This window comes from Anolis sagrei, chromosome 1 (assembly GCF_037176765.1).
Source record: "Anolis sagrei isolate rAnoSag1 chromosome 1, rAnoSag1.mat, whole genome shotgun sequence".
NCBI lineage: Eukaryota > Metazoa > Chordata > Lepidosauria > Squamata > Dactyloidae > Anolis > Anolis sagrei.
In genome coordinates, this window is record NC_090021.1 from 157843997 (window position 1) to 157860109 (window position 16113).

The 16113-nt window shown below is 40.7% G+C and overlaps 1 protein-coding gene across 1 annotated transcript in view; it reads right to left on the bottom strand.

The window, feature by feature from the left end:
- Window positions 1–5461: 5461 nt before the first annotated feature.
- The window catches only part of LOC132761984 (small ribosomal subunit protein uS19-like), a 92184-nt gene continuing 81532 nt past the window's right edge, over window positions 5462–16113 (bottom strand). The window contains exon 3 of the mRNA XM_060755009.2: window positions 5462–5501. Within this exon, the coding sequence (XP_060610992.2) occupies window positions 5462–5501 (40 nt within the window). The remainder of the gene's footprint in view (window positions 5502–16113) is intronic.

A 16113-nucleotide genomic window follows, 5' to 3' on the forward strand; every position in this document is an offset into this window, starting at 1 on the left:
TGATATTTTTTTTAATGTTTATGTATGTATATATGAATTTGTGTCCCGGCATTGAATGTTTTCTGTGTATATGCTGTGTATATAAATGTTTTAAATAAATAATTAATAAATAAACCCACGCACCCCATGGACTGCAATTGCCAGCATTTCTTGTCTACATATCCAGTGGTGAGACATACTGGGAATTGTGGTGAGGAACATCTGGAGAACTACATTATCTCTACCTCTAATATCTTTTTAGACTGGATTTACACTGCTAAATAATTCAGTATAATTACATTGAACTGTGTAGACTCACATAATCCAGTTCAATGCAGTTAAACTGCATTCTGAAACTGCACTATTTAGCAGTGTAGATTCAGCCTTTATGCAAAAATTAAGTTCTGTATATTCGAGCTCTGTTTAAAATAATTAAAATATTCTAAGCTGTTCCCATCCCTAAAATGGAGAAAAAGTTACTCCATATTCCTCAAATCAATGTATTCTATGTATGTTTTTCCGCTCCTGTTTGCAATTACAATAAAAAGCTACACCCTACACTAACTTTTATTGCAATTTTATACAGAGAGGGACAGAGATTCAGAGATGGCATTTTGGGGAGCAACTATCTTCCATATATATCATAGGTTTAGCACAGCTGGTAAATCATCAGCAATTCTAAGATCTATCAACCAAAATGTTGCAAGTTCGAAGCCCCAGGTTGGCGTGAGCTGCCAACTGTCAGCCTAGCGCATTGTTTACCTAAGAATTCAAAAACAGCTTTAGCTTTGAGTAGAGAAATTAGGTACCGCTAAAAGTGGGGGAGGTGTTTTACGACGCCATAAAGAAAGAAGATCAGAAAATGCTGGGCGACCAAAAGGAAGGAGGAAGTCCTGATGGCTCTTCATCATAGAGGATAGAGCAACAGCACCCCCTGGACTCAAGCCCAACCTACCATGGCACCAAAAACAGCTGAAACAAACCACCTCCTTCTGTTCTGTCTGTCTGTGTATTGTTTATACAAAGCGGCATTGAATGTTTGCCATGTATGTGTACTGTGATCCGCCCTGAGTCCCATTCGGGGTGAGAAGGGTGGAATATAAATAAAGTATTGCTGTTGTTGTTGTTGTTGTTGTTGTTGTTATCATCATGTAAGTTGTTTTGTTGCTACTGTTGCTGCTATTTGTTGCTTGCACATCAGTTAGAGCTTACTTTACATGTTAATAAATTAATGGCAACAACTAACGCTAAAAAAAGAAAATGTAAAATATTAATGCCTGACTTCTATTGCTATGAGGTTCCTTATCATTAAAACATGAAAAGAAGGAAGGGATGAGCACCATTTGGTCTGGCTGCAGACAGGATTTTTGTCACCGAGCTTATTTAGTTCATGAATTCATAATGAAGGAGATGCTGAAAAACATTGTCAGGCATATATGATGTTACTACACTAACTAACCATAAAACAGTAAAAAAAATAGTTTATTGATTAGATGACAAGGAAGGTACAGGAATACGAATTCAAAAAAGATAGTGCCCAATCTATATGCATATAATGACTTTTATTCTATGGGAAGGTGCTAACAGAGGAAAATATTAGGATATTGAATAGAGCAGCCTGAAAGTTTAGATTGGTGTTCAATAATTGCTTTGTATGGTGCTTAGAGCACTTAGAGCTAGCTGTTACATTTTTTTATCTGTTCCATCAACAGCTGTGCATAATCCTTCATGAACAGATCGATAGAAGCCAGAGGTAGTGTGCTAAGAGATGGTAATTCCCAAGGAAAAAAGGGAACATGCATTTAGGAATGCTTTGTAAATAAATGAGCAAGCTAAAAGCTAGTGATGAATCCACCCTTGAAATATAGATCATTCAGAAAGTTTGTGTTTGCTTGGCTGCATGTACAAGCATATGGAAAACAAGCAAAAACACTAAGGGAATTAAAAATGAAAGAGGATACACTGGGTTGTAGGTTTTTTCGGGCTATATGGCCATGGTCTAGAGGCATTCTCTCCTGACGTTTTGCCTGCATCTATGGCAAGCATCCTCAGAGGTAGTGAGGTCTGTTGGAACTAGGAAAAAGGGTTTATATATCTGTGGAAAGACCAGGGTAGGACAAAGAACACTTGTATGTTGGAGCTAGGTGTGAATGTTTCAATTGACCACCTTGATTAGCATATAATGCCCTGACAGTGCCTGGAGCAAACGTTTGTTGAAAGGTGATTAGATGTCCTTGTTTGTTTCCTCTCTGTTGTTGTGCTGTTGTAATTTTAGAGTTTTTTAATACTGGTAGCCAGATTTTGTTCATTTTCATGGTTTCCTCCTTTCTGTTGAAATTGTCCACATGCTTGTAGATTTCAATGGCTTCTCTGTGTAGCCTGACGTGGTGGTTGTGAGAGTGGTCCAGCATTTCTGTGTTCTCAAATAAAATGCTGTGTCCAGGCTGGTTCATCAGGTGCTCTGCTATGGCTGATTTCACTGGTTGAAGTAGTCTGCAGTGCCTTTCATGTTCCTCGATTCGTGTTTGGGCAATGCTGCATTTGGTGGAACATGAACATGTTGTCGTTGTTGTTGTTGTGTGCTTTCAAGTCATTTCAGACTTAGGTTGACCCTGAGCGAGGGCTGGGTAAATGACCTTGGAGGGCTGTATCCGGCCCCCGGGCCATAATTTGAGGACCCCCAGTCTAGCCGATGTGGTCTCAGCACAGATGGTGAATGTGAATTGTGCCCATCACCATCTGGCTAGTCCAAAGCATTTTTGCTCCAGACTAGCTGGGATTTAACAACCTGTGTAGACACTTCCCCAACCGAGAAAATGAACTTGGTAGCATAAGGTTTCATATACTAATTCTCCTTCCTCATATTCCACATAAGTCATAGAATCATAGAATCAAAGAGTTGGAAGAGACCTCATGGGCCATCCAGTCCAACCCCCTGCCAAGAAGCAGGAATATTGCATTCAAATCACCCCTGACAGATGGCCATCCAGCCTCTGTTTAAAAGCTTCCAAAGAAGGAGCCTCCACCACACTCCGGGGCAGAGAGTTCCACTGCTGAACGGCTCTCACAGTCAGGAAGTTCTTCCTCATGTTCAGATGGAATCTCCTCTCTTGTAGTTTGAAGCCATTGTTCCACGTCCTAGTCTCCAGTAAGAGATGTGATCTTCCTCCAGGCACAGCAAGAGTTACTGCAAGTTTGGTGTTCCATTTTTGTCCTTGAATGGGAGACCTTTACTGTGTCTCATGGATCAAAAGAGTAAAGCCTCAGGGATTAACTGGATATGAAATGGCCACCTTTAATCCTGAAATGGTGTTACTGAGATGTTTTTATCCTTTTATACAAACTGTGGCAGTATGTCTGTTAAGAGAGGCAAAGCTGTTCATTAAAAAGAGCTGGATGAATGTGGTAAAAACAATTAGATTCAAAGAATGGGTAAATAATATTTGAGAGTAAGAGCATTTATTAAAACGAGTGAGATAAATTAAGCCATGGTAGAGTGCAGAATCCCATATTCATAAAAAGAGTGCAGTCCTTTCATGGATTAATAAAGAATAAATTTTAAATGTGGGAATCAATACACATTCATATTTTAATTAACAGCTTAATCAGATTGCACGGCATTCATGTACAATTTTATAAATGGAAATATTGTGTAATATCATAAATTAATCATGTTGGCAATATTGCACCATTTTATTACTTATACATTATGGCGAGAAAATTAATATGTATTTATTTTTTCTGCATTCTGTTCAATGATTTAATTAGATGGATCATTTTGTATTACTTAGTTAATGAATTATATACAGAATGTTAATATTAATATGATATTCTATCTACTTTTTTTTTTAAGAATTCCTATGTAACAAATCCTGAATACATGCAGAACAGATGAAAAGGAAACAAAACTGACAAAACCTTGAAACATATCTTAAAACAACTTAATCTTGTAATAGTGGCAATAATTGACAGATCGTGGAAACAGAATCTCAGAATGCTATCTCCTCCAGGATGGACTAGACCTGTGATGGGCAACCTTTTGAGCTTGGTGTGTCAAAATTCGCCAAAAAACAAAGCATAATTCAGGTGGTGTGTCACTTCAAGAAAAAACCCATAATTTCGCAATATTTAGTTTAAATAACAAAAAATATATAATTGTAATATATAACTATATGTAATAAACCAAAACCTAATTATAAAACTTACCTGATTTGGTATGCCCAGACCACCAAGAACTTGCCACAATTTATTATGATCCACAGTCAAGGGCTTTAGAATAGTCAATGAAGCAGAAACAGGTGTTTTTCTGAAACTCCTGTCCTTTCTCCATTATCCAGCATCCAGATATTGGCCATTTGGTCTCTCGTTCCTCTGCCTTTTCTGAACCCAGCTTGTCCATCTGGCAACTCTCTCTCCATGTCTTGCTGGAGAGGGATTAGGCTTTCGGATATCTATATCTATTCCTAGAGAGCTCTCACCCCCTGAGGGTGCCTTTAACCACAAATGTGGGCAAAACGTCAGGAGAGCATGGTTCTGGAGCAGGACCAGGCAGCCCTATGGAACACTCGCCGCAGCCTCTCTGCTTGCAGCCTGAACTCAGCCCTGCTTTGGCAGCAACAGGCCGAGGAGTCTCCCAAAGCCTGGTGCGGCCTAGTCAGGCCGAGCCTCCGAACCCAAGGTTAGCCAGATGCCTCAGGCTGGCCAAGGGGAGGGAGGCCTAGCTTTGGGATGGCTCTTGGCCTCACCTCCCCTCCTCCTCCTCCTCCTGGAGGTGCTTCCTCCCGAGGCCGGATCCCTCCGTCGCTCCCGCTCATCTCGAGGAGGGCGCCTGGCGGCCTGCTTTCTCTTCAGACACTCTTCCATGTCCATTGTGGGCGTGAGGCATTGTGGGCGCAGAAGCACCAAAGGCCTGGGGGGCCGAAGGCTCCTCACTGCCCCTTTTGGCGGTGGCAACCACTCAACCAAGGGCCAAGCCAGAGGGAGGGAAGAAGGCCCACGCAGAGGAAAGGCCTGCTTCCCATTTAAACATGCAAATAAGGCCCATGGGAGGGAGGGAGGGCAGCTCTGAAGGGAGGAAGAGAAGGCAGTGGTGATATCACCCAGGTCCTGCCCCCTCTGCAGCCGGTGCCATTTTCGGAGGAAGAAGCGGGAGCGATGATGGAGGCGAGGAGGAGAAGGCCTGTTTGGGAGACGAGGGAAGGAAGGAAGGAAGCAGGAAAAAGGAATTTGACATGTGATATATATTCATAATGTAATTTAGCAACTGAATTTCTAACAATGATCGTATGTGATGGTACTATTTTTGTGTCGGAAAAAATAATTTTTAAAAAAAGAAAAGAAAAGGAATTTGAGGTGAGAGAGAGGTGGAGGGGAGGGGTGGATGGGCGAGTGGGCGCGTGTCAGTAGAAATGGCTACGCATGTCAGTACTGACACGCATGTCATAGGTTCACCATCATGGGACTAGACCATCTAAACTAGGCTCTACAGGCCAATGGATATTCCACTACAGACATCAGAAGAGCTGCAAGACCAAGAACAAATGACAAGAATAAGGATAAAGATCAACCCAGAGGAAAAGTATTCTTACCATCCATGAAGGGAACCACTGACCACATAGGGAAACTGATGAAGAAACACAACCTACATACAATCTACAGATCCACCAAAAAAAATCCAACAAATGCTACTTTCTGCAAAGGATAAGAGGGATCTGCAGCAGTCTACCGTATATCATGCAACTGAGGACAAGTCTACATAGGGACCACCAAACGCATTGTCCAAACACGAATCAAATAACATGAAAGGCTAATTCAACCAGAGAAGCCAGCTATAGCAGAGCACGTGATGAACCAACCTGGACACAGAATATTATTTGAGAACACAGAAATGCTGGACCACTCTGACAACCATCATGTCAGACTACACAGAGAAGCCATTGAAATCCACAAGCATGTGGACAATTTCAGCAGAAAGGAACAAAATCTGGTTACCAATATTTTGAAAACACCAGAACCAAGACAGTAAATAAAGAAGACCAGTAAGAAACAGGGGAATTCCAGGCAGCAAACAATCAAGTGCCAGTGAACACCTCCCAAACAGAAGATACCCCCAGGCTTTGCAGCTAGAGTCTGCAGCTGCAAGGCTACTCAATGCGAATCAAGCTGGCTAATTGCAACATTCACACATGCTTCAAAAAGACAAGAGTTCTTTCTCCCACCCTGGACATTCCACAGATAGATAGATAGATAGATAGATAGATAGATAGATAGATAGATAGATAGATAGACAGATAGACAGATAGATAGATAGACAGATAGATAGAATAGATCAGTGGTTCTCAACCTGGGGTCCTCAGATGTTTTGGCCTTCAACTTCCAGAATGATATACTGGCTGGGATTTCTGGGAGTTGTAGGCCAAAAGCATCTGGGGACCCCAGGTTGAGAACTACTGGAATAGATAGATAGATATAGACAGACACACACACATCCCACTTGCCTCTGAACAAACCTCTGAGGATGCTTGCCATAGAAGCAGGCAAAATATCAGGAGAGAAAGCTACTGGAACATGGCCATACAACCCAAAAATCTCACAGCAACCTAATAGTAGCTGTGTACCATTGGGTGGAAATTGAGCAGCCCTCCAGATATTGTTATACTAAAACTATCAGCATTCCTCGCCATTAGCCACTGTTGGATGGAGTGGTGGGAGCTGCACTTCAACAACAGGTAGAGGTCCATATTATTCTCACCTTGTCCTACTTTTTAAATATAAAACACTGTGATGAAGCTGTTTACATTTTGAAAGAAGTGAGTGAAGGTTAGACTTCCCACCACACATTCCTAAGAAATCTGTCTATGACTAAAGGCTAAACACTTTTGGACAATGTATTGTCGAAGGCTTTCATGGCTGGAATCTCTAGGTTCTTGTGGGTTTTTTCGGGCTATATGGCCATGTTCTAGAGGCATTTTCTCCTGACATTTCGCCTGCATCTATGGCAAGCATCCTCAGAGGTAGTGAGGACCTCACTACCTCTGAGGATGCTTGCCATAGATGCAGGTGAAACGTCAGGAGAAAATGCCTCTAGAGCATGGCCATATAGCCCGAAAACCCCCACAAGAACCACTTTTGGACAACTTTGGACATGGAATTGGATATGGAATTGACTGGAATGGTGATACGGCTATTACTGTTTTTTTTACTGTTTTAAAGAATGTTTTACTTATTGTTTTAATTGTTATTATATTGCACTGTTATATGTAGTGGCATCGAATTGCTGCCGAATGTAAGCTGTCCTGAGTCCCCCTTCGGGGGTTGAGAAGGAACAGGATAGAAATAGCGGAAATAAATAAAATAAATAAATACGCGCATCGGTAATTAGAAAAACGTGTGTGTTTGTGCCTTCAAGTCAGATGTTGACTTTTGGTGGCTTAACTATACAAGCTCAAACCTTCAGATTAGATTAGGAGTCACTGCTGGATGTCTACATAACATCTAGGGACCTCTGGTTCTGATTGTGCATTGCTCCAGGAGAGCACCCGTGTTGGCATCAGAAAAGACACTTATCTCTCTTTGATACCTTCTTAGAGGATAAAATTCCCTAGAAAGAAGTGTCTCATTGATATAAAGTATCTAAGTCAGAATTTGTTATCTAAATTAACCCTGTTATTTCATAGACCTTAATCAAACTGCACAGTTACATCAGAACTACCCAGATGTCTTCATCCTCCTTAAAGTGTGCAGACAACTTATTTGAGTCACATATCCCAGTAGATATTATATGCTGCTGGGCAACAGTGTCCAAATACGTTCAACATGATATTAAATGGAACAAAATGGATTCTTACCAAGGGTGCGCGAGTACACACACACTATCTTAAGATCCTTGCAGATTTGTAAAGAATACAGTCCTTTAAATACCCTGGCCTTGAGCTATATGGGGCTTTATAGGTCATGGCCAACATTTTGAATTGTGCCCAGAAACAAATCAGTAGCCAGTGAGGCTGTTTTGGTACGGTTGTACCAGGAGCTCCAACTCTATTTCCTTTGTATTAAATGTTTGTTTTCAGTCCTAGGTTTCAGGGACTTCCTTTAGTTGCAGTCATAGGGCAAGTCACCTGTCCATCATCGTTAAGTTTTGGTCCCGCCCCTTGCTCAGGGCAATTGGGAAGGGAAGGGAGCCATTTTTAGTTAGTCTCAGCAAGGAAAGCTAATGTACAGGACGTGTGCAACCTTCCCCTGTACAAAAGCTTCAACCCTTAAGACATTCTGGGGGGAAACAGTCTTAAGAGCATCAAGACCTTCTGGGGGAGAACAGTCTCAAGAGTCTCCAAAGAATTTCCAGGAAAACAGCCCTAAAGACCAAGGAACTCCAGCTGGAGAACATCTAAGCCTTTACTGGTAGGTCCACTCGGCGTTCGAGAAGCGGTTCGACCCGGTAGCGGATCCCACATCAGTAAGGGTTAGATTACAGTCAGCCTGGGAGAAGTTAAAAAGAGGATTTTCCTTTAAAGAAGAAGTTATTGAAGACAGTTGCCTGTCCTTCATGGGCAAGATTAGGAATTCACCAGTTGCCTAAAAGCTTGGAATCATTTGCTTAACTTTATTGAAGACAAGAGAAGTTTCTGTTTGATTTTTCATTAATAAAAGACTTTGTTGTACTTCACAAGCTATCTAAAGACTATTTGTGGTGAAAAACCTCTGAGAACTTCTCCTTGGGGCCCCTGGCTTCCCGCTGGGCAAAGGTTGCACGTCCTGTTCTAAAGGAAATTCTTCACAGGCCCAGTGCGCGACAGAACAGAGGCTGTTTTAGCAGGGAGATATATGCACCCTGTAACTAATCCAAATCAGCATTCTGGACATAGTATTTTGGACCTGCTGAAGCTTTCAAACAGTTTCCAAAAGCTGTTGCATATAGAGTACATTTCAGTAATCCAAATGGGATGTAATCAATGCATATGTCACCGTAGCCAAATATGACTGTCATCCCATTAGTTAGTCACAACTGAGTAGACCCATTTAATCAGACAACACATAGGTACATCCCATTTAACAGTCTGGTCTAGTGAGGACTAACAATGGGGGGCCATTCTACATTGCCTTCAAAAGAAGTTGAACAGTTCAGGTGGAACATGCTGCAAGACGGCTTGTTCTGACAGGGACAACAAAACGTGACAAATCTATGTTGAATCAATTATTCAGCTTCCACATCCCTCAGTCTCTCTGTATATCAAAGGTGGCTGTCTGTACTTGGCTCAGCATGGCAGAAGAATCAGCAGACCAGCTTCTTAGGTGGCCACTTCATGCCAGTTGCCTGCATGAATTGATACTTCTCCATGAAAATATGACTGTATTTAATAATTCCATGAAAGAAGGGAAACTAGGAATGGTGGTAGCATTGGGAGATAATTGGAACTTTGTTCTTGTGTACCTTCAAGTCATTCCTTAGAAACCTTTAAAAAGAATCTCAAGACCTGGCTCTGCCATTGCACTTTTGGAAAGTAGTCACATTAAGCTATTGCTCCCCTCAATGTTCTTGTCCTAGGAGTACACCCCCCTTGTACGAAGGTCTGTCTATCACCCTGTCTCTCTATGATTTCTCTCTTACAAATAATTCTGCTCCTTTATCTCACCTTGAATTTTTAAATCATTTTATGTACATGCGGTCCGCTCACTGTCACTATTTGGTTTACGGGTTTTTTTTTAATGTTTTGTGTATATTGTTTATTATATATGTTGTTTATTTTTGTCAAAACTTTAAAAAATTCTCAAAAATCAGTACATGTATGAATATTTCTGAAACTTGGGGGGAATGATCCCCTGTTACTTTGTGTCATTGTACAAAAAATTCAAGGAAATAGCTCTTGTAGTTTTGTAAAAAAATGTTGTTTGTAAGAAAATTCTCCAAAAATCCATGGATGAGAGAAACATTTTGAAACTGGATGGGCTAACCATGGTAAATCTGTTTTATAATCGTAGCGAGTTTCATGCCAATAGCTCTAACAACGAGGGAGAAAGGCACCCCAGAAGTTTACTGAAAAGAAAAATGGGTTGCCCTGAAGCTTTGGAGACCAAAATCCATTGATTATGGTAATGCGAATGTATCTAAATTAACGCAATGTATACTTACAAATACACATAACAAAACACAAAGCTGCCACATTCACATTAAGCAGAAACAATTGGTTCTTCTCTTAAAGTATGAAACAAAACCTTCATGTGAGGAAGAATAGACCTTGAATGTTAATAAATGTTCTATTCTTTATTGCATACGAGTAGACTCCAGTAATCAGAATAGGTGTCCTATTTCCTTCGTTACACACACATCGACTCAAACCTGCAACCGGTTTCGACTCACATGAGCCTTCATCAGGGGGTTGGGTCTACAAAAATACATATCATTAATACACACATACAGTTGAACAAATTGTAACAACAAATTTGTAAGTATATATACAGGCACTCTACTTACTCGTTTATCAAAAAAGGCTCAACTTTAGAGGTAAGTGATTCACCAACAATGTTCTTGGGAAGTGGATCCTAAGGGGACATACATAGTGACTAGAGGTAGTATTGCATTGTAACATGAATTATAAGCCATTCATAACAAGAATGTAATATCTATGAAATAAAAATAAACTATAATACTCACAACTAGTCTTTGCTGATCAGTATACTCTGCAAAACGTTTTATTCTGTAGCGAGTATGGGATCGAAATAACTCAACCCATTACTAATATAGCAAGTCCATTGGTCAGGTGATGATGACATCATTATCAATTCAGAAGTTTACCCATTGGCGCAATTACTTAATGAAAAGTAATGAAAAAGTAGTTAATTCATAGTAGTTACGATACAGACCCATCCAATTTTGGACACACTTTAGAAATGATTTTCCTTCCCCCCCCCCACCCCTTAATTTCATAATGAGTATTGATTTTTTTTCCTCATTAATAAAACAAGCCTAGTATAGGAAAAAAAAAGCAAACCTGGACAAAAACCACCCTGTCTCCTTTCACCATCTTCTCCTTTATGTTATCCACCAGTTCCCATGTCCACCAACCTATACTTGTTCCCACAAAGGTGTCAGGATTATTTAGTTATGTATGTGTGTTTTTCAATGTGTTTCTATGTAATTCAAGATGAATTAAGATGTATTTCAAGATGGATTCTATTCAGTTCAATTGTGTATTAGAAATACTGTGCTGAGACTGTGTAATGTAACCTTGACAGAAATGAGATAACGTGTTCTCTGACTGGGAAGAAGAGGGAGGAACTGGTCTCAGCCAGAAGTCAGATAAGCAGATGTTCAGAGACTATTGTTTTTGCCTATGAGTTCGTGTCTGTAGCTTGCTGTGAATAGACATGTGTAGATGTACTTAGTAAACTTAGTTTTCTGTTGTAACTGAAAGCTTGCGGAGTCCTTATTTTGGAACACAGTGTCTGCTGATCTAGCAATCCTTCCGCTGGCAAGCGTCAATACTCTGACAAAAGGCACCACAGCCCTGGTGGGTGTTTAAGGCCCCATTCACAGGACTGCTAGTCACAACCATCAATACAAAATTGCATTTTAGTTTTAGAAAATGGGAAATTCTCCTCTGCTAAACCACAGAAGTTTAAGCAGTTGGAACTGTAAATAAAAAGTATTATTGTTTGCATCATTATGATTATTAAGCCAAAACACATCAATAGCTCATAAAAAAGAAGTAAAAACATGCCAGGAAGGCCAAAAGTTACAGTGCTAATTGGATCAGTGGCTGCTTCTAGGCAAGGACTTGACATTCAGAATCAATTACTGAAGGACCTCAGCTTTCCCTTTTCAAAAGCTGCCTTTGAAAAAGCAAAAGCAGAGAAGATGGTGATTATTTTTGAAGTATTGGTGGTAATGATTTCCTATCAGTTGTGGACTGGAGAGACAGAGAAGAGGGAGGCTTTTTGTGCCTGCTCTGCCATTGCTGAGACCTGTCTTTTAAATGACAAAATACTTATTTTCTTACTGAAAAGCTCGGTCAGCAGGACATCCTCATTAACCTGATAATAAAGCTGTCCCTTTGCAGAGCCATTTAGAAACGTCCCTCCAGGTTCTGAAAGCTGTCTTTATAATCCATAGGTCAGGCCAGGCCAAAAGGGAGGGGAAAACCCAGCAGACTCCGTAAAATCTGAGCCGAGAACAGAAAGGGTTGGAACATTTCTGCCTCCTGGGGTTAATCATGGCACACGCCAGTGTTAGCGACAACACAGAGTTTCTCACTTAGTAAGCAGCATTTCTGAAAATGCAGCAGAAAAGACAACACACTTCTTAGCCCTGCCTGCTCCTCCACTCTTGGCTTTGCTTCAGTGTTTTTGACCCTTGGTCTACACACAGAGTATCCAAACAGATTCCCCCTTTAGAAAGCAAGTAAACAAAGTGATTGGCAGAAATCTCTGAGGTGCTAGAAGGAAAGCAATTGCATGAGTACCCTGGGTGGCACGATGCAGTATTGAAAGCCCTTGGTTCATAATCTCATTTATTATCAGAAATTGTGTTGCCCTGAAACACTAGACTATCTACCGAGATAGGCTAATTTTAATGATTAACTGAGGAACTGTTAAATTTTACTCCAGTGTTCCACTGTCATCATGGAATTAGTATTAACAGCCATGTGCTGCGAGAATCCTAATGAGGCCAACTGTGATCGACAGCTCAGAGGGGCAGCCGAAGAACCACAAAATATAAAACCAGGATAAAGCTGGTATCCTTGGCAGCAGGAGAGGGAAGGAGAGGCCATTAGAGTCCTGCCATTTGATGCCCCAATGATTTCGGCTCTGCTAAAAAATCATTGCTCTCTCTCCTCCCATCTCCGACTGCCTTTAATTGAACGTGGATAAAATTAGCAAGCAGAAAATCAACACTTGTAAAAGGAGAAACTCATTACAAAATGATAGGCAGCCCAGGTGCTTTAAAATTTAGTAGTTTTTATTTTATTTTGATTTTTTGTTTTTATATGTTCCATTTTTATTTTGTTTCATTTTGAGGCTTTCATTTTTTGGGGGGGGATTAGCTGAGATATAAAATCTTGCAATCCCATGCTTTAAAAATTTAGTAGATTTTATTTTATTTTATTTTATTTTGACTTTTTGTTTTTATATGTTCCATTTTTAATTTGTTTCATTCTGAGGCTTTCATTTTTTGCGGGTGGGTGGGATTAGCTAAGTATCCGTAGGTGGGATTAGCTTGGTATCCATAGGGATACCAAGGTGCTTGTCTGTAAAGCTATTGTCCTCCCAACCCTGCTCTATGCCTGCGAAACGTGGACTGTCTACAGACGTCACATGCAACTCCTGGAACGATTCCATCAGCGCTGCCTCCGGAAAATACTGCAAATCTCTTGGGAAGACAGGCGGACAAACGTCAGTGTGCTGGAAGAAGCAAAGACCACCAGCACTGAAGCGATGATCCTCTGCCATCAACTCCGCTGGACCGGCCACGTTGTCCAGATGCCTGACCACCGTCTCCCAAAGCAGTTGCTCTACTCTGAACTTAAGAACGGAAAACAGAACGTTGGTGGACAGGAAAAGAGATTTAAAGATGGGCAATTAAAAACTCTGGCATAGACACTGAGAACTGGGAAGCCCTGGCCCTTGAGCGCTCCAGCTGAAGGTCAGCTGTGACCAGCAGTGCTGCAGAATTCGAGGAGGCACGAGTGGAGGGTGAAAGAGAGAAACGTGCCAGGAGGAAGGTGTGCCAAGCCAACCCCGACCAGGACCGCTTTCCACCTGGAATCCAATGCCTTCACTGTGGGAGAAGATGCGGGTCAAGAATAGGGCTCTACAGCCACCTACAAACCCACAAAAATAGTCATCAAGTAAGACCATCTTACTCATCCAACGAAGGATCGCCTAAGCTAAAGAAAATCTTCCAATCCCATATTTGTAGAATAACATGCAAATGCAGAAATGCTATAAGCAGGAGAAATTTGGGAAGTTTGACCCTTATATTTATCTGTTTCCTTCTCTGTTATGTAAGAGGGAGGGAAAGAAAGAAGGGAAGGGAGAAGGAAGTATGGAAGCAAAGAGAGAAGGAAGGAAGGAAGGAAGGAAGGAAGGAAGGAAGGAAGGAAGGAAGGAGGCAGAGAAGAAAGAAAGGAGAAAAGAGGGAGGGAAAGAAAAAGGGGGAAGGAAGGAAAGTTAGAGAAGGAAAGAAGGAGATAAGGAAAGAAAAAAGGGAAAGAAGGAAGGAAAGAGGGAGTGAAGGAAGGGGGGAAGATGCAGAGAAAGAGGAAGGTAAGGAAAGAAGGAAAGAGAAGGAAGAAAAGAGAGACAGCAGAAGAAAAAGAAAAAGGGGAAAGGAAGGAAAGAGGTAGAGAAGGAAGGAAGAAGAGAAGGAAAGAGGGAGTGAAGGGAGGAGGAAAAGAAGGAGAGAAAGAGGGTAAAGTTTGCCACAACAAAGTGTGGCAGGTACAGCTAGTAATAATATAAATAAAAATGTAATGTTCGTTTGTGGGATTAACAGAACGCAAAAACCACTGGACAAAATGGCACCAAATTTGGACACGACAAACCTAATAACACAATGTCTGTTCTTCACTAAAAAAAAATGATTTTGTCATTTGGGAGTTGTAGTTGCTGGGATTTATAGTTCACCTACAATCAAAGAGCATTCTGAACCTCATTAATGATGGAATTGAACCAAACTTGGCACACAGGACTCCCGTGACCAATAGAAAACACTAGAAGGGTTTGGTGGGCAGCGTCCTTTGGTTTTGGAGCTGTAGTTCACCTACATCCAGAGATCACTGTGGACTCAAACAATGATGGCTCTGGAACAAACTTGGCACAATATCCCATATGCCCACAAACGACAGAAATGGAGCAAACTTCCCACACAGAACCTCCATGACCAACAGAAAATACTTAAGGCCATCCAGTCCAAGTCTCTTCACCAGGGCAATAAAATGTAATCAAAGCCCTCCTGATAAAGAGTCATCCGGTCATAAATATAGATAGATAGATATGATTCACACACAGAGAGAGATATAGTATCATCGATTTGAAAGGGACCCCTAAAGAAGGACAATTATATGTTCCATATTCCAGAGTAGGCAAACCAGACAATCTACACATCAACACTGACAAAAAAAACAACAAGAAATTACATATATTAGAAACCCACACTTTCACATTACTTTATTTTCCAGATCACCAGACTGGGCCACAGCAACATGTGGCAGGGGATGGCTAGTAGCTATATAAATAAAAATGTAATGTTTGTTTGTGGGATTAGAATAACTCAAAAATCATTGAACGAATTGACACCAAATTTGGACACAATACACCTCTCAGGCCAACGAGTGACCATCACTCATAAAAACGCTGAAAAACACAGCAGAAGCAACCTAGAGAGCAAAAAAACCCAACAAAAATACATTACAGCACATGTGCAAAACCACATATGTATATACAAACACACATATACACAAATATACACACACACATATATACACGCACAAAACACATATACACAGACTGGGCCACAGCAACACGTGGTAGGAGACAGCTAGTATAAATAAAAATTGTAATGTCCATTTGTGGGATTAACATAACTCAAAAAACACTGGATGAATTGACACCAAATTTGGACACAATACACCTAGCAGGTTAATGAGTGACCATCACTCATAAAACATTGGAAAACACAGCAGAACTTAAAAGATACTTAAAAAGCCAAAAAATTAAACAATACATTACAACATGTGTGCAAAACTACATATATATGCATGTATATACATATACACATTTGTGTACATGTATACACATATACACAAATATATACACACATATATACACACATATACATACACAAAACACATATACACAGACTGAGGGGACAGCTAGTATTAAATATATTAAATGCTGCAATTTAATCTATTCCCCATTTTTCAGATTTCGTCTGACTTTTTAGAAAGCCTCTCTTCAAAACTTTGGCAATCTTTGAGAAATTGTCTTCTTGGCATTCTCCTCTGAGTTGAAGCCCATCCAATTCTGTCCCAGATGTTCAATTCCCATCTTGAGGAACCAGCTTGCACTCCATCACTTCCTATGACAAGTGAAGGTTCAACCCCAAATGTTTCCTCTTCTTTGACAGCTATTTATGCT